Here is a 19,785-nt window from a genome sequence, read left to right as displayed (position 1 = left end):
GTGTCTGGGATGTCAGAGATGCATAAATTGCATGTGTTTGTGTGTGTGTGTGTGTGTGTGTGTGTGTGTGTGTGTGTAAGAAGCCATAAGGAGTCCTTTTTGACACAGTGACTCACCCACTAGTCGCTGCTGAGGTTTGTTGCAACCCCTGTATACTGTATGTGTGTGTGTGTGTGTGTGTGTGTGTGTGTGTGTGTGTGTGTGTGTTAATGTGACAAAAAAGAAAAGTACGAGGCTGCAAAGAAGTAAACATCTCTCTCCTGTCCTTCCACACTTTAACCTAACTTTTATGATACTTAGGATATTTCCTCATTTCTATCTGGACCAACTTAGTTATAGTAAAATATAATTGGCAGGTGTTGATACACACATCTTACATTTGTCACATGTTATACAGGTTTATTTACACACTCATTTTAATACTTTACAGTTTCTATGGTAACAAGTACAATAATGAGTGGAAGGAGCTGAATGATGGACCAGATATTCCATATGACAAGTTTTTATAAGGAAAGGCTGATTTCACTGACATTTTTGGAAAGAGTCTCCAGCGTCTGTGGTTTGTAAAGTTATTCAACCAATAGCTGAAAGTCTTTAGCGTGATTTTTTCCCCTCAGGAACATAACATTTGTATTAATTTCAGTACAGGAGGAACAAAAAAAGCTTGTAAGGACTGGTCTTATTTCTATTAATGTAAGTGATTACAGGAACTTCTCTTAAGGGGAATTTCTTAACATGCTGTACTATAAATAGTTACAAAAAAAAGGATTTTGTGTCATCTATTAATTAATGAACATGTTCTAATGTTTGCAGATTGCCTTTGTTTAAGGAGATTTATACCTTTCAGGCCAGGCTGGCGGTCAAATTGGTAAAAAAAAATGGTTGGTGATTATTTTACTGTAACTGCAGACCTCCATGTACTTAATTCTTTACTTTATACATCCTAAGAAGAATACATGTAATTTTTGCCTCATCTAATTAACAGGTTAATAAATTCATGACCAAAGCTTTATTGATCTAATATGGAAGAGACGAAATATCTGACCCCATTGAAGATGTGTATAAATGGACAAAAGTATTGGGACACATGTACAACCATATACACAACTGTAAAGGATTCCTTTGGGTGTTAAGGCATTCAATTGTCCATTCACTTGAACTAGGAGACCCAAACCAGTTCCAGGATGACAATGCCTCTGCACACAAAGCCAGCTCCATGAACATATGCTTTATATGGGATGATGGAAGTGGAAGATCTTAAGTGGTTCGAAAAACTGTGTTAATTTAGTGATCTTTGTTGGTTTCCATTTTTATTTTATGTCACGATTCAATAAATATGATGCTTATCTGATTCAGTTCATAACATCTGAAGTTTGGCTAGAACTATTTACATTATCATTTACAATAAACACGTATGCTTTTTTCCTTTCATTATGACAAAACAAATGACTCAACTGCAATTACTGTATTTTAACTCTCCAACAAGTAACAAGTAATCCAACAAGTAACAAGTCCAGGACTTGGTAATAAACAGTATTAAAGCAGTACTAATCAAAACGAATGTATCTGCTTATGGTTTAATGACAGTAATGACACTAATTAAAAGGTCCTGCACATACAGTGTCTGTTCAAGTTGGTTCCTGATCTAACAAGGGCCCCTGGTGGTCACTAGCAGCATGACGCATCAGACACAGACCTGCGATCAGGAGGTTAACATGGTGCTACAGTCCAAAGCACGGAAGTAGTTTTGTGGGTTAGCTGTGACCTGAACAGTCATTTTAAAGCATAAATCATAACGCTTGTTTTTTTTTGTTTTGTTTTTTTCCTCTTGTATGCATGACGGAGGAAGACAGGCTTTTCAGGCTTTTCTTGACAGAAATGAATGATAACAGTTTTGGGTGTGGATCCATTATGAAAAATTTACATTTTACACTGAAGATCTTAAGTCTGAGAAGGAACTGTATGAACGTACTTCCCACCCTTATCAAGAGCCACTTATAATTATCTCGTTTATAGGATTGAGCAGTTGAGAATTGCTTAAGGGCCCAGCAGTGGTGCTGCAAGTTAAACTTATGACTTTCAGATCAGAAGTTCAGTATCTTAACCACTAAGCTACTACTAGAACACTTACTGGAATTGTTCATAAACGTGAATATTCATGGTTTTCTGTTTATCCTCACAAAAGGTTTTTTTTTGCAGAAACTTGTAGAATCCATACTGTCAATAAAGCAAATGCATTACATTCTAAATACCAAGAAATTCTGATTCTGAGATCAGTAACAACATTCAGATTTTCAGTTATTGCTGATGATATCAATCAGAGCTAAAAATGTTGAATTAAACTAGAAAAGATAGAAAAATCGACTAGTGTCTGCTCTCAGAATTTTAGACCCCATTGTAGATATGTTTTTCACATGATACACTATATGTACAAGTGTATCGGGTCACATGACTTTTCCAGCCACAGGTGGTTCTTCCCCGAACTGTTACACAAATGTACAGGCACAGAATTTGGATGTGGTAGCAATAACTTTCCCCTTCAATTAATCTAGTGGAACATCTTCCTAGAAGAGTGGAGGTTATTATAAAAGCAAATGGTGAATAAAGTTGGAATGGGATGTTTAAGAAGTGCATACAAATCCTGTGTTCAGCTGTTCAAACTTGTCCTTATAGTGTAAGTCTTTTGCACTGATTGCATGTGTGCTGGAACCATTTTGTTTTCACCGATTAAAACTAGAATAATAAAATAGAAAATAAATAATGAACATTATACAAAGGTGTTGCAAGCTTTTTGTTTCCATTTGAACATAAAGAGACTTTAAAAATTGTTAAATAATTAAAAAGATGTTGTATTATGGAGAACTGTGGAGGAAAAGACAGTAAAAGTATCTGATGTTGCACTAGGGGCATGGTGATGAACGCTATAATAAGCATGATGCATCTTGTGGTGACTCACCTCTATAAAAAAGAATAAGAACACAGAGGAAACTTACACACATACACACACATGCACACAAGCACACACACGTGCACACACACACACACACACACACACACACACACACACACACACACACACACACACGCACATCTCTGCTGAAATAGCCCTTGTTGCATAACAGGGTCCATCCCCTGATGTCAACTAGAGCTCTGCAGTCTCTAAAAGGAGAGAGAGAGAGAGAGAGAGAGAGAGAGAGAGAGAGAGAGATGGAGAAACTGTGAGTGAGGGGAAAAAAGAAAGAGCAAGAGAGACACAAAAAGAAAGAATGACAGAAAAAGTGAGAGACAGAAAAAGAGACAGAGAAAGAGACATACAGAGAGAGAGGGGGGGGGGGGGGAAGAAAGAGTGGAGGTGTAGCTGATGCAATTCTCAGGCAAACCCTGGGATTCCCCAATCATCAGTGTTATTTGGGGTTCAGTCACTGAGCCATAAGCACACACACATACACACACACACACACACACACACACCTCCTCACTGCATACTGACACTGCAGCCTTAATGATATTCAGCCACTGCAGAGCCTTATGCAACCAACCTGGACCACACACACACACACACACACACACACACACACACACACACACATATACAGACACACACCCTCTGATGTGCACCTGACACTGACATACACTTACTCCCACCAACACACACACATACAAACAGCAAACAATACATACATAACATCACAAACATTTTATTTAGATCCCAAATTATTAATTTCATTGTGTTTGTAATGCAAATGAAGTTCTTGATGAAAAGCATCTTATGAGAAGCCTGAATACTGAATTTAACTGATCAAAGCAAAACAAAAGCAGTGTGTGTGTGTGTGTGTGTGTGTGTGTGTGTGTGTGTGTGTGTGTGTGTGTGTGTGTTGGTGTCAAAGGCCTTTTGGCTTGCTTTTTTTTTTTCCTGAAATCAAAATCGCTTTAAAGTTAATAACGGTCTATGGAGAAAACTGAAATATAAATAATGATGTTCGCTATAATATGCGTGCAGTTCATTATAGGTTCTATTACTATTTAATAACATGTTACTAATTAAAAACCAGATGAAACGCTCCGAATTATTTCATATCCAGCACCCGAGAGCGAACACGCACGTCAATATTGATTTATTTGTTTCGATGTAATTATCAGCATGGATATAATGAGCATTTCGTTGTTTGTTTGTCCATTAGACTGCTTTAATTGCTCCAGATAATGAAGAAACTCATTAAGTGGGTGTAATATGCACACGACAGAATGAGTCTTAGTCATCGCACGTTTGCACGCACCGAGAAGGTTGGTGAACAGCAGCACTCTGTGGAACGCAAGAGCATTGCAATGGATAACTGTAATATAAAAACACAGTCTCACGGCATTTCGTGATATAGTAACGAAATGTAATCTATTGTTAATGGACACGCATTTCCCCTTTTTTCGTGTCATTCAGCACCAACTTTCCTTCGAATGTATTTCAATACGATGTATTTTTAGTGCCGGGGCAATTGGGACGGGGCAACAAAAGCCTGGTTAAAGTAAGTTGTGTTCAAATCAAACAGATTGAAATATATTTTGCAACTAATTTGGTTAATTGAGAACAGGTCACTAAGATGATTGGATATAAATAGTGTCTCTTAGAGAGTCAGAGTCTCTCAGAAGTAAAGATGGGTAAAGCTTCATCAATCTGTGTTCTACAAATTGTGGAACAATATCAGAAGAATGTTCCTCAGTATATAATTGCAAAACAGTTGATTATCACATTATTTACAGCACATATTAAATGTGAGTTTATGAGATCATTGCATTGTTTTTTATTTACATTTTTACACAGTGTGGCAACTTTTTTGGAATTGTGGTTGTACATGCTGACAACAAATTAGTTGGTGTCACTCTACAAAATTAACCCACAAGTTTCTTTGAGATACACTATATGGACAAAAGTTTGTTTACCCCCTGATCATAAGATTTACTTTTTGAACATCTCTTTTTTATTTAGTGGCCATTTGCTGTTATTAAAAACCTTTACTCCTCTGGGAAGATGTTCCACTAGGTTGGGGTTTTTTTTGTTTGTTTTTTTAGGGTGCTTATGGAGATTCAGCAACAAGGGCGTGAAGTCAGGTACTGATGTAGGTAAAGTGAGGGGGACATGCAACTCACTTTGTTCACAGGGGCATTGTAAATCTGGAACAGGTTTAGGTCTCCTTATTCAAGTGAAGGGAAAATATAATCCAAGCCACCTGTGTGCCTCCAACTTTGTGTAACAGTTTGGGGAAGAACCACATAAAACAGCAAAATTCAAGTGACCCAATATTTTTTCTATACTGCTTGGCATGTTTGAAGGTTGCCTTCTCCAGACTGCCTGTTTCAACTCTTTTCATAGATGTTCAATGTAGATCAAAGCTCATAGAAGACCACTTCAGAACAGTCCACTGTTTTGTTCTTAGCCAATACCACATGCTTTTATTAGTCATTGTGTTCTTTTCTGTGAGCAAACAGTGGATGTGCTTTGCCACAAACTGCAGTCAGGTTGAGACCCCAGTGAGGACGACAAGCATGTAGATGAGCTTCCCTGAGACGGTTTCTGACAGTTTAAACAGAAATTCTTTGGTTATGCAAACCGATTATTCAGCAGCTGTCCAGCTGGCTGGTCTCAGACAATCTCGGTGGTGAAGATGCTGGATTTGGAGGTCCTGGGCTGTTGGTTGGATGTACTGCCAAATTCTCTGAAACGCTTTTGAAGACGGCTTATGGTAGTGAAATGAACATTCAATTCACGGGCAACAGCTCTGGTGGACATTCCTGCATTTAACATGCCAATTGCACACTCCCTCAAAACTTGAAACATCTGTTGCATTGTGCTGTGTGATAAAACTGCACAATTTCGAGTGGCCTTTTATTGCACAATAATCGTTTTATAATTTTGTTCAGTATAAATGATAGTATTTGTTTATCTTAAACTGAAATTAAATACTTAGGGTAATCTTCCACAAGTTTCTAACAGAACATTGTTGTAGTTTTTGCTTGTTCCTGACAACCAAGCTGGTGTCAAGTTTTCTCTGGGATCCAGATTGATGGTTTGTAATGGCCACTTTTACTTGCTGTCTCTAAGCCCATTTGTTGAAACCTTTTAAGGTATACTTAGGATCAGTGTTGTAGTTGAAGGCCCAATTGCAACAAAGTGTTAACTTTCTGGCTGAAAGCTTGAGGTGTTGCGTCATTATTTCTAGATAATCCTCCTTCTTCATGTTGCCATCTGTACCAGTCCACTTTCCAGCAAAACACCCCCACAACAGGATGCTGCCACCCCCATGCTCCACAGCTAAAGATAGTGTTCTTTGAATTAAAAGCCATTTTTTTTTCCCTGATCATTACGGTCAAACAATTCAGGTTTTGTTTCAGTTCACAGGAAAACTCTTCTCTAAAAGGCTTGTAATGACCTTCAAACTTCGGTCTGTCTTTTTTTATGCTGGTCTTGGAGTAGATGCCCACACACGAACAGTTTCCTTGGCATGACTTCTCCCATCTTATAAAGAGTAATAAGGCCTTAATTCCAGCCATATGAGTATTTTATATGATTTTACTCCAAACTCCAATCATTTTCATGCTTGAAATTCTGGGACAAATGACTTGAAAGTTTCCGAGTTCTGAATACAATGAATTGTAGAATAACTCCGACTAGTACCATTATCAACAGATAGTTAAATAGAATTGTGGGTAATCGAGAAATCAGCTGATTTTAAACAAAAACATCTACTCAAAATTTCATTTAAAAATAAATCTTGATCATCACCAAAGGTCAAAGATAAATATTTGATATGTTGAGTGGATTTTTCCTTCAAGCACAGATAGAAAACAAGAATCTATACAATTTCTCTACATACTACTTCTCTCAGTTTATAAAACCAAAAGCAGTAAAGAAGAAGCCTTGAGTGCTTTTATTCATCATTTTATTTCAGTACAGCAGCAAATCTTCCACGTCTGCCTCATTCTTATAATAGTGGAGTTTTCACGATTGGCACAAACGATATATTAGTGTCGAATATTGTCTAACTATTTAAAGTCCTATACACAAGAATACTGATGCGGAACATGATGAACGAAATATTCCCTAAAAAAAAAAAAAATTTTAATGAACTGGTATTATCATAACGCAAATACTATGTTCATACAATTCAATTTAAAACAGGAAAAGTAAGAGGGACAAAATGCAGAACAAAAGTATTGTTCCTTTAACGCAGAGCTTCTCTGAACCACGTGAAAACGAGAAAGAAAAAAAAACAGAACAGAAGCTGTACGTTTTATGTTTTTTCAAAAATAACGTCAAATGTCTTGCAACAAAGTGAGAATGGATGCAAATTAAAAGTCAATCGATATTTATAATACACACAAGGTCCCATCTCTCCTACTATAAAAGCCAGAATAATAATAGATTATGAGAATGTTGAGGAGGGATAGAAAACACCATTAAAGAGAGTAAGGCAAGCAAGCTCATTCTGTACAGTCAAAAGTTTTGGAATATTTACATCGTTTCAGCTGAGGGCTTAAATATTAGAACTGCCTTTAGATAATACTTAATATACTTAAGAGGCAAACTTTATGCAGGCCCTTTAACTGTAAAATAAATTCCAGTGCAAATATAACACCTGTTATGTCACACACTGTTTAACGATAATAATTTGGCGATTAATTACCTATTCACTTATTATTTTATCTAAAAATCTAATTGGGTGGATGAAAGTCTGGATTGAACCCAGTTCAATTCAACCAGCTTATAACAGCCAATAAAATATAATAAATTCAGAATTTTAAGAGGCGCCTGGTTTTCAGTGGAACTTTGGCGCACACTGTTGGCTCTCTGTAGAAACTGCATGGGCGGCCTACATGACTGGAAACCTAATCGCTCCTGACATCACAGCTGGAGGCTGATCCAACACAACTGATCTGAAATCAGAATCCACAGCATCTGCTAAGAGGCAAAACAGATCCTTATCCACATTTACATACACGAGCCGATGTGACAGAATCCTGCCAGTGGCGAATTTAGATGGCCGTTAAAATAGAAAAAAAGATTAACTCGCTGTCAAGGGAGGGACTGCAGAAAAAATATCACAGACACTTTATTTTAGTCCTAAAAATAATTAGCCAAAGGGTGACTTAGGAAGAATTAAAAAAAATAAATAAATGCTTGGTTGTTCGGCATGGTTAAATTTTTAAGACTATAATGGGCTACTAATGGAATTACTAATCAGGCCTTCAGCAATCATGTTTCCATTAATTTACAAAAAGAAAAAAAACACAGAAAAACACCAGACACGGCATGCTAGAGCTGAGTCAATCTTCCTACTGACCGTAATTCTACATAGAATTAAGTCCCGTAGCATTAAACTCGCACTTCTATTAAAATAAATAAAACAACTAAAAGCCAATGTACACGTAAACACACACCAGCACTCAGATGTGACAGCATTTATCTTCTGTCTGCCTTTACACACAGGCTGAGTGTCTCTGATCGTGTTCGGTAGGAGTCAATGAAATGATCTGAAGACAGGATACAGATATCAGGATAAACCACGGGATGACACGCATCAGACTGGATGTTGAACCCTAAACGCGATTCTTTTTCTCATATACAAACAATAAATATCGTTTATAAAACCGTGTGTTTGTGTGTCTATGACTGTGTGCCTCTGTCTGTCTGGGTCTTTGTGTATCTCTGATTGACTTGTCTCTCTGGGTATCTCTGCATCTTTTGTGTCCACCAGGCCCTTTTTTTCCCTGTCTGTGCATCTCTTAATTCTGAGTTCGTCTGTGTGTGTGTGTGTGTGTGTGTCTCTGTTTGCAAGTATGTCCATTTGTGTGTCTGTCTTGGTGTCTTGTTCCATGTTTTTACCTATTTTATCTGTTTGCCAATGTATCTCTATTCTTTGAAGAGTTTTTGTCTGTCTGATTGTCTCCCTGTTTGTCCCCCATGTTTTCCAGGCATTTGTCCCTTATCTCTGGGCACCTCTGTCTTCATTTTTGTCAGCATTTGTGTTTTACGTTACGTCAACTGTTTTACAAGCGTTTTCATGTGTTTACTGTTTTGCCTATGCTGCATTTGTTCCAAATCTTACCTCAGAGGATCTAAAGGCATTTCAAACATTTCACAGAACGTGAAAACCTCCAGCAGTCATTCGGGATGCCTCAATTCGTTCAACATAGGCACACAAGAGCATCCGCTTTATATCTGATGCAGGCCTTAATCTGGAGATCAATACTGAAACAGATTTAACATTAGAATATGAATCACCCTTGCGGTAAGAGCATGAGGACCTTCATGAAGAGCTCAGATATCAGAGCTTCATGAAGATCATATATCAGTCAATACTGCTGTGGGTGTCGAAATAGAAAACGCTGGATTGGGACATCCATCCTCTGCATGTCTATTATAAGCCTAAGCATAATTATTTTGATTGTAATGGCCATAAAAACCCAATGAGGTGGCTATTGTGTTAGTCGTAATGAACTGTGTTGCCTAGACATAAAGCAGAGCCTGAATGTTTCCAGCAGCAGTTCCAGTAGCCCTCATTAAAAGTAAGAGCTTTTGGAGAAACAGACCCTCTCTTTCAAAGACATCCATTCAAAGCTGATGGTGATTAATGTTCTGTGCTATGGGGTGAAGACAGAGCTGTGCTCGCAGCCCTGATATCCACCACATACTTTCAGTCGCCTCAATATGACTGCAATGCAAGTCTCTACAAGCTAAACCAATAGGCTGCGACTCAATCCTTTCACACTTGGTTTTTTTTCTTGCCGGCGCATCCCATGTGGTATGTCCTAAATGCTTAAAAAAGGAACAGTAAAGGGAAGATGCCATGTCCTAAAACATAGGGGGATCTATGAGAAAGTGGATGAAGTACTTAGACACAAAAAGGCTACTCCTACAGGCGTTATAAGTAGTTAGAAATCTGCACACACACTCCCACACACACACACACACACACACACACACACACACACACACACACACACACACACACACACACACACACACACGTTACAGCATTTTAAACCAATATAGAAGCTGAAAAATTATCTAAAATATGCAACAATGACCTTTAGGGGTGGGTGTGTGTGTGTGTGTGTGTGTCAGATTCTATCTGCAAATGCATTAGTGTTTATAGTGAGGAGTATTACAAGAATTCACTGTGTATATGCGTGTGTGAACAAGTGTACATGTGGCCTTGTCTGGGATCTCAAGGTGGCGTCTCGGCGTTATTGCTGGTTGTGGTGGTACTCTTCTTTTTTGGCTGCTTCTTCACCGTCTTAACTGTCTGGAGGAAAAACATTACAAGAGGAACGGAAAGGGAATGAGAAGACAAGGTGCAGTAGAAGGTATAAACACCTGCCCTGTGATCACCTGAACATAAGATTGATATGTGTTTTTTTTCACTATACCATTCAACATTTAATCCCCATTTGCTGTTATAATAACCTCCACTCTTCTGGGGAGATGGTCCACTAGATTTTGGAGTGTACTTGTGAATATTTGTGAGATTTAATTCAGCCACAAGGGTTTTCATAAAGCCAGGTACTAATGTGGGTTGGGGTTGAGGAGGCCTGGGGTGCAGTAAGCGTTCAGATTAAATGTGTTCAGTGGGGTTGTCAGATGTGTGTCGATTTGTCTTTACAAATCGGTCTGTGTGTGTGTTTGTGTGTGTGTGTGTGTGTTCACTAGTACCTCTGTCTTAGCAGTGGTTGGTTTCTTTGCTGCTCTCAAGCTGGCCGTCCTCTTTGGCACTTTGTCAGCAACATCCTCATCCGAGTGCTCCGTCCTGCTCTCCGATTGGTCGCCGTCAGACCGGGAACTGAGCTGTGATTCGCTGTCAGCCGGTATGGATGTGACCCGAACTGAGCAGAACATACACATCCACATGCACACTTCTAGCATTTACTCAAATACTGACATTTTCATCTTGGTTCTAATGCATCTAAAAGTCAGATTCAATGCAACACATAATAACACATCCTTAATGATAACTAAGAGGCCACACCTCCTTTACTACTACTATTACCTTCTTCTCAATGATTAACATGCCCTGAAGCCCTACCTCCTTCACTTAAACGGACAGGCACTAAGGCCACATCTTTACTACCATTTACTATTACTAACATGGCTTCCAACTCATTAACTACAACTAAAAGGCCCTGAGGCCGCACTTCGTTCAATACTAATACTACCTCCTTCTCTAGGACTAATAAGTACTTAAGCCACACCTCCTTCACTTGGACTAACAGGCACTGAAGTCACACCTCCTTTATTTGCACTAACATGCCCTAAAGTCAAAACATCTTCACTACAACTGGAAGGCCCTGAGGCCAAACCTGCACTACAACTGACAGGAATTAAAGCCACACCTGCACTACAACTGGCAGGCCCTGAGGCCACACCTCCCTCACTACAACTGACAGGAACTGCGATCACCCTTCCTTTACTAAAACTGACAGGTCATGAGGCCACACCTACTTAATTGAGAATCACAGAGGCCTTGGAGGTCTTTTATTCTCAAACTAAAATCTAGAATGCTACAGTGTTAAGGATAAGTGGGCAACAGTAATTGTGCATGTAAAGACGAGTAATTCTAGTTCTTTTATTTGCATTATGTGCATTTTTTTTTTTTATCAATTGCCTTTGTAAAGTTAGTTAAACAATTTATGTTTAAATATTGTCAGATTTACATCACACACCTGTTCCAAAATTAATGCTACAGATATTTAGATGTTACTCAATCATTATGTTTGAGGTCGCAGTCACTGTACCCTAAATGATGCTCATCCTATAGCATTCTACAATGCTGCAATAAAAATATAGCCTGATGTTTAAGTAGTTCTTTTTGTCTCCCCTTGTTTTTTCTTTACAGTGGTCAGACCTTCAGCTGGCTCTTTAACAGGTTCACAAAATGGCCATTGAAACAGGCCACATAAAAGACTGGTAAAAGCAGCCTTGTGGCTTTGTGCTGCAGGATGAAAAGAATTGACACTGATCTCATTGACGTAACTATAACCTCAAAGCGAAAAAGTTAACAATTTGCCTGAAAGGCAACTGCCAGTTTATTATGGGTCATAAAACTTTGAAATGATTCGGACATCAAGAGCACAATCCTTTTTTTCTCCACACAGCCAGAGCACATGACCGGCCCAACCTTTTCACTCTTTCTCTCTCTCTAATCACATGCTGGTCACATCAGCAGTAGTATAAAGACGAAGAGCTCGGACAATGGCTGCCTTGCTGAGCCCAACTCAGTGAATCAGCAAGTTTTACTCATGCTGTGAATCATCCTTGCACACATACAGAGTTCGGTCAACATAAACACCTAAATTATTGTGTCAATATGAATTAGGATTTACAATTAAATATTTATGTATTCACTTACTGAGTCACACTCGAAAGCCATTTTTTTCATTATTAGTGATACCTGAACCCCTACACATTCAAACATCCAATCAGCCAATCAGGGTCCAGCAGTAAAATTGCATTTAATTACAAAAAAAACAGATCAAGAGTCAGATAAGCTTTAAACATCCGAATAGAAGGAAAATGCACCATGCTTGAATGTTGGCGCCAATCTGGAGGAAAATTTAATGGTATAAATGTTTCTGTAAATATTGATCTAATTAAACAGTCTCTAAGGTTTACATAAAAAGGCGTGAGTGTTTAGAGGAGAACAGGCAGACTATTTTAAGCTGACAGGAAGTCTGCAGTAACTAAAGTAACTACTCTTTACAACTGAAAAACTGAAAAGCATCTGCAGAAAAAACACATCTTGATGTGGATGAGTTACAACAGGAGACCACGTTGAGGTCCACACAAAAAAACAGGAATTTGAGGCTAGGAAGTTAATAAGTAACTTGACGTGTACGTGTACATGTTGAAATCTCTATTCAATTAATTAATTTATGTGAAAACTGAGTTGTTATTAGACCCGTGTGTGAAAATGTTTCAATTAAAATACAACAAAACAGATATTCCCAAATAGTGCAGCGCAAAAAAAAATTATGGGTGTGTATGAGCATGTGTGTGTGTATACCTGTACGTGTTTTAGCACGGGGCAGTGTAGCAGCGGTGTGTGTCTCATCATCCAGCAGCTCCTCCTCGTTCTGTATGAGTGTCAGATCCTGCAGACTGAAACTGCGCAGCTTCTCCGACAACACACCCTGACCCTGTACAACACACACAGTTACACAACGACACATACCTTCTTACACGATGGTCAACTTAATGTTCCCACTGACCTTACAGTGTCAGGACATACACAACTATGAACATGTTAAATATACACAATATTACTGCATGTGTAAAACACTAACCTGACCTACCCCACTCCACAACACACACATACAAAAATGCACACACACCAGTACACTCAAGCACCACAGTGTGCTCTTCCTCACCTTGGCGGCTGCAGTGACTGCTGCGGTGGCTGCGATATTCAGCCCCCTCTTTCCGAAGCGCATCATTGTCTCATAGCTGCGGTCCTTTGCTTGGCGATGTACTCATCGATCTCCTGCAACAAACACACATACACAAATATACACACAGAAATTGTGAGCAACCTGTACATTTCTAACAGCTACAAATAAGGTGTGAGGCACGAGACCTTTTCTTTGTTGGACAGCGTGGGGTGCACAAACTTGCGGTACAGAACGCTCGAGCCCTTTGTGTATGGTGACAGCAGCCAGATGACAAAAGCAATCTTCAGCTCGAAATAAAACGGAAACCTAAAAACACAACAGATATGTAGGCACTGCAGTATGTATGCAGTATGTAATTCCCCATCAGCAGTGTGTGCATGCGTGTGTGTTTGTGTGCGTTTGTATGCTTTAAAAGCCATTTACCAGGACAGAAGCATATCCGTGATCGTTTCTGCTGTGGTAAAGAGTGCAAACACTATCCAGTACATCATCCATTTGACCTAAAGAACACACAAACACACAAAACTATCAGACAGAGGCAGACTATAGTCACAAATCTCATGATCTGTAGAAAATGGTGATTGTAAAGGTTTGGAATATACACCAAAGATGCACAGGTTTACAGTTAGTCCATTCTGCATCAAAACCTGGTGCATGTTCTTTTTGTTGTGGTTCTTTTGTGTGGGTATAAACACGGCAATCGTACTTACAACCGGTAATACTCGATCGATCCAAGATCTTAAGCCATTATAATTATATATACACATTGTAATTTTTATATACAATCCAAGATATTAAGATATTATATTAAAATATCAAATATTCAAGATATATATTACAAATATATTTAGCTACTAGACCATGTGGGAGCTCTGCCATTTTACTGGCAGGTGGTACTTAACATGAGGAGAGGTCGGCCAACCCCGAAGCTAGCTAGCTTGTCTCAGCCTGGGAAAGGGTTTGTTCGCTGCTTCCAGACCAGTGAATACAAGCGGTACCACTGGCTTACAGCCTCTGAGGAGCACTGCAATTTATGAGTATACATCTATGGTGAATTGGTTGTATTTTATTTACATTTTAATGTTTTTGTCAAATTATTAGACAAATATCGATTCTGAACTGCTCCAGATGATGCACAGTTGCAGTGGTAGTGTAGAGGTTTGGAGTCTTAACTGGGTTTCTTGCGTTAGTAAAATTATATTCACCCTCCATATTTGAAATTCGTCTATCTCTGTAATGCGTGTTGTTATATTGCTTTTTTGTATAGTATTGATGATTTCTATAATTGCGACGTGATAGTGGTGGTATTAAGAGGTGGATGAAGTCTGGTAAGTCCCCACTGAAGGGCCAGGTACCAAATGCACGGCCCACCACTGATGAAGATATGGTGAGTTAGAGTGAAAGCTCTTGAGCGGCCTGCTATAGAGCTCTGACCTCAACCTTATTGAACACCTCTGTGGTAAAATGGAACGCTGACTGCACCCCAGGCCTCCTCACTCTAAACTGTGGAATGGGATGTTCAAAAAGCCACACGACTGTACCTGGGGAATGGATTATGATCCAACAAATGGATTGTGCAAACCCAAAACCAGCAACATAAGTTAGGAAAGTGGTGGTGCAGCGATTAAACCACTTTTTACCACATCTTCAGGACAGGACATAAAGTTTCACTCCAGTTACTTGACATGACCAACTCTGTGTTTTCATCTTATATCTTCAAAATGGAGAAAAAAAAAAAAACCATAACGTCATTAATTTATCAATTAAATTTATTTGTCCATTATTTGTTTATTTGTCTTTGTCCATAAAAAAAATTATTCAGGTTGGGCAAAGTAGCTCCACTTTGTATTAAGACACATCACTTCACCATGTCATGTCATGTATGTTCATTCCTTTTGAATATTTTTATATATTTAAATTTTCACATATTTGCATCATCACAATCACGTAGACATGTAAACCAGAACACTGCCCCCCACACTAGGCCATGTTATTTTAAACTATTTAGTATCCAAACACTGAGCAGCAAATTATTCAGCTACAGATCATGCTGGAATACTCACATACTCCTTGACGTTTTTCGTCTTCACTGCCTTATAGGAGGAGTAAGCTGGATAGAGGGTCCCAAAGGCCAGGCTGATGAAGAGAGAGAAACGTTTAATGATTAGTTCAGGACAAATACATTGTGTGTTCCAGTAAACTCATTCCAGCTCATCTTGCAATCAAGATAAATTCGATGTCTTACATTTCAGCAAAAAGCAACTTGAAGGAAAATGGTGTAATTTGAAGCACAACGTTTACTTCAGGTCATTAGTCTAAGTCATAAATGTATCTTATTGAAGCTCCCAGTTCCACCAGGATCAAAGGGATGGTCAAGGAGGTGTTCCAGACACTTCCCATGAAGAAGGTGTGGCTTCTGTTTCAATCACTCCCAGTGAAGGTGTAGCGTCTGTTCCAATCTCAGTAAAGGAGGCGTGGGCTCTTTTCCAGTCACTCCCAGTGAAGAAGGTGTGGCTTCTGTTCCAGTCACTCCCAGTGAAGGAAGTGTGACCTCTGTTTACACTCATTCCAAGTGAAGTAGGTGTGGCCTCTTTCCTGTCACTTCCAGTGAAAGTGTGGCCTCTTTTCCTGTCACTTCCCGTGAAGAAGGTGTGGCCTCTCTTCCAGTCACTCCCATGGAAGGAGGTGTGGCCTCTTTTTTAGTCACACCCACTGAAGGTGGTGGTGCTTCTTTTCCATTCACTCCCACTGAAGGAGCTGTGTTCCCTTTTTCAGTAATTCCCAGTGAAGGAGGTGTGGCCTCTTCCAGTCATTAACAGTGAAGGTGTAGCCTTGTTTCCTGCCACTCCTGGTCAAGGAGGTGTAACCTCTTTTCCAGTCACTCCCACTGAAGCAGTTGTGGCCTATTTTCCAGTCACTCCCACTGAAGGAGGCATGGCCTATTTTGGGGTCATTCCCAGTGAAGGAGGTGTGGCCTCTTTTCCAGTCATTACCAGTGAATGTGTGGCCTTGTTTCCTGCCAATCCTGGTCAAGGAGGTGTGGGTTTTTTTTTCCCCAGTCATTCCCAGTAAAAAAGGTGTGGGCACTGTGCCAATCAGTACAGTGAGTGTGTATGTCATTGGTCTTTTCTAACCCAGATAAACTTTACACCTAAATCTATCATCTTTTTATTAACATTTGATTATTCCATCTTGACTGGCATATAACCAAAATTCACAGTTATACAGTATATTAATGGATGCCAAGGTATAAAAGCAATAAATGGAGAAACGGTGGGAGAGGAAGTATTTATTCTGGAAGCCGACACAAAGGAGCAGACTTACAGTCTGTAAGCTATGCAGTCAGACACGTGCTCGGTCTCACACACACACACACACTTACTTCCTGGATTCTATTTTGTGCTGATGGGACAGGATCTGAAGCCCAGTACAGGGACAAAGGTCACTGATGTATGGCAGAGACCTCGCCTACTCACTGCAAACAAGCCACACATCAGCAGTGTGTGTGTGTGTGTGTGTGTGTGTGTGTGTGTGTGTGTGTGTGTGTGTGTGTGTGTGTGTTTCCAAGTGAATCAAGAGAGAGTGGGTCAGATCTACTGCAGCAAGACTGTGCGCTGCTGAACACATGCTCTTTGTCCTATATACACTAGTCGCACTACCATGATGCTTTGCTGCTCCTCTCCAAGATTCCAGTGCCTGATATTGATAACAAACATAGGCAATGAAGGTCATATATTCTTCTTTTTTCGGCTTCTCCCATTAGAGGTCGCCACAGCGGATCATCCGTCTCCACACCCCCCTGTCCTCTACATCTGCCTCTTTTAAACCAACTACCTGCATGTCTCCCCTAACCACATCCATAAACCTCCTCCTTGGTCTTGTTCTCTTCCTGTTTCCTGATGGCTCCATCCTAATCATTCTCCTACCGATATACCCCATGTCCCTCCTCTGCACATGTCCAAACCATTTCAATCTCGCCTCCCTTACCTTGTCTCCAAAACGTCCTAAATGCATGGTCCCTCATATTTATGTATATTTTAGTTATAGCAGGAAGTTAGCTGGTAGGGTAAAGAACAACTTAACAATATTCAATGCATCACAATACTAATTAAATTTCGAGCATTTGCTAGCTAGCAACGGGCTTTACATTTATAGATTTTTTTCAAACATGCTTGTCCAGAGATTTATAAAAAGTGCTCTTAATAGTGTCCAGGGACATCACTAGATCCTGATTCAGCAGGGGTTAACAATAGCTCAGTTTTGCTGGGATTAAGATTCGGCTGATGAACTGTCATCCATTATGAAAATGCCAGTCATACTTAGTTCTGAGCAGAAACATAATGTCTAAAAGACTGAAAAGAATGAGTTCGGCGTCATCTGCGCAACAGTGGTATGAAAACCATGTGAGGATATTACCTCATTCAGATATTGAGTAATGGAAAAGAACAAAAGAAAACAGAGTAGTGAGCCTTGTGGGACACCAGTGGAGAGTCTGTTTAGAACAGAGGTCACCTGATATGATCACCCTTCGTATCATTGTTAGTATCTTCTTGTGCATTTTGAATGATGATTTATATATCTTCTGGACCCCTTCCATCAGGGTTGTTATGCAGCCAAAAGCTCAGCCAGGAACACTGGATGTGTAAAGAATATGAAAAAGGCATGTTAAATGGAAAGGATGGAGAAAACTAGAGGAATTCTCGTTTTACATACTTATCAACTACTATTTAATTTTTTTACTTTTAACTACACGCCTGTTTAGAAGCCTTGAGTCCCAATGGGACGTCTCACATCACTGTCAGTGTGGCTACGACCTGGTAGATCGTGCTCGGTGCTCAAACCAGGACACTTTAACCACAGGAGCATGGGCTTGATCAACTCTAAAACATATTACTGCAAGCACTAGACTCGGGTTGAGTCCAATTAACCACTTAGAGTCAACACATGACGTGAAAAAACGTGAAATGAGAGCACAAAATGTGTGTTATCAGGTCCAGATTAGAAACCTTCATTATGGAGAAACGCCCTGTAAAGAACCAGTGTCCCATCCAGTGTGTATTCCCACCTCACACCCTGCATTGCCAGGTTAATCTCCGGGGATGATACGAAACGGGATAAAAAGATTACTAAAATCGAATGAGTGAGTGAATGAATGAATGACAAAGGAAGTGGAAGCAGGTGTAGGCCTTATTACTGATTCAGACATCAGTAGATGTTAAAGATGTTATTTTAAATATCCATTCAGTAATTAATATATATTATTTACATATATATATTTATACACATACATTTAAAGATAGCAAAGTCAGTTAATTAAAATGAATATTACATTAAATCTGCATTGAAATTTTCATTTAAAAAAATTTAAAGTATACAAAAAAAAAGAAAGAAAGACAATACATTTACTCGACTAAAATTATATTTTTTATCAACAATACATTCCAGCTCAGTTTTATTGTGTTTACTGTTTTCTTTCTTTTCTTTATATATTTGTTTATTATTAAATTCGTCCATTGACACGATGACAAGCAAAACAGCTGTTTCCAGTTTATTAGCATTCCAACTAATCTTAATCAGAAAGAACACAATATATTAAAATAATATTTTTTATATATAGATTTTACATAAAGGCTTTTAATATTAAAACATTTGTATAAAGGCTTAAGGCATGAGAAGGCAGGATGCAGGAGCCTGGGCAGGCGAGCAGACATGGCAGCAAAATAAATAAATAAAAATAGGCCAATAGCATTACTCACACCACCATCCTGGAAATAATCCACGACACCATGATGAAGACCTGGATGTTCTGGAGCTTTCACTTATCCCCGAAAATACCTTGTCACCACCATTTCCACCCGCAAGAACAGCGACGCTGGAGCAAATCAATCCCGGCTACCTGTTTTCTTTTACATCACACCAACATCTATCTCGCCTGCTCAATGAGATCCTGCTAAACAGCACACTGGCTGCTTGTGTCTCAATAACTCTCTATAACCTACCGAAGTGCACTTTGTAGGGTGTGAAACAACGGTTTGTGCGCGCCTGCGCAGTGCACTATATATGGCTCGAGACGTTATTTGATATTTAACCATGTTTTAAAGGGGCAGGGGCTAATTAAATCAATTTGTTCTTCATAGAAAGGAGAGAACGTAGCATGGGTAATTAATCCACATCATCATCATAATGGTCCTTAATGACTAAAATATAAAATAAATACCTGAATGAATTAAGGTTTAGATAGCAGATTTCTTTGGTAGACATATATGGCCAGAAGTACTGCATGTGCACTCCTGACCTTTACGCCCTTCTGTAGTTGTTCCACAATCTTGTTTCCACAAAGTCTAAAAC

At 39.2% G+C, this 19,785-nt stretch overlaps 1 protein-coding gene across 1 annotated transcript; it reads right to left on the bottom strand.

The window, feature by feature from the left end:
• Positions 1 to 6,915: 6,915 nt before the first annotated feature.
• Positions 6,916 to 19,412, bottom strand: reep2 (receptor accessory protein 2). The gene is given in 9 exon segments (XM_046850075.1): positions 6,916 to 10,298; positions 10,706 to 10,875; positions 13,053 to 13,185; positions 13,417 to 13,511; positions 13,514 to 13,529; positions 13,623 to 13,743; positions 13,861 to 13,937; positions 15,501 to 15,573; positions 19,194 to 19,412. Coding segments are annotated over 9 exon segments (795 nt in total). The 5' UTR covers positions 19,226 to 19,412; the 3' UTR covers positions 6,916 to 10,220.
• Positions 19,413 to 19,785: the final 373 nt, after the last annotated feature.

Source organism: Silurus meridionalis, chromosome 5 (assembly GCF_014805685.1).
Source record: "Silurus meridionalis isolate SWU-2019-XX chromosome 5, ASM1480568v1, whole genome shotgun sequence".
Lineage (NCBI taxonomy): Eukaryota > Metazoa > Chordata > Actinopteri > Siluriformes > Siluridae > Silurus > Silurus meridionalis.
This window is presented reverse-complemented; position numbering and strand designations above follow the sequence as displayed.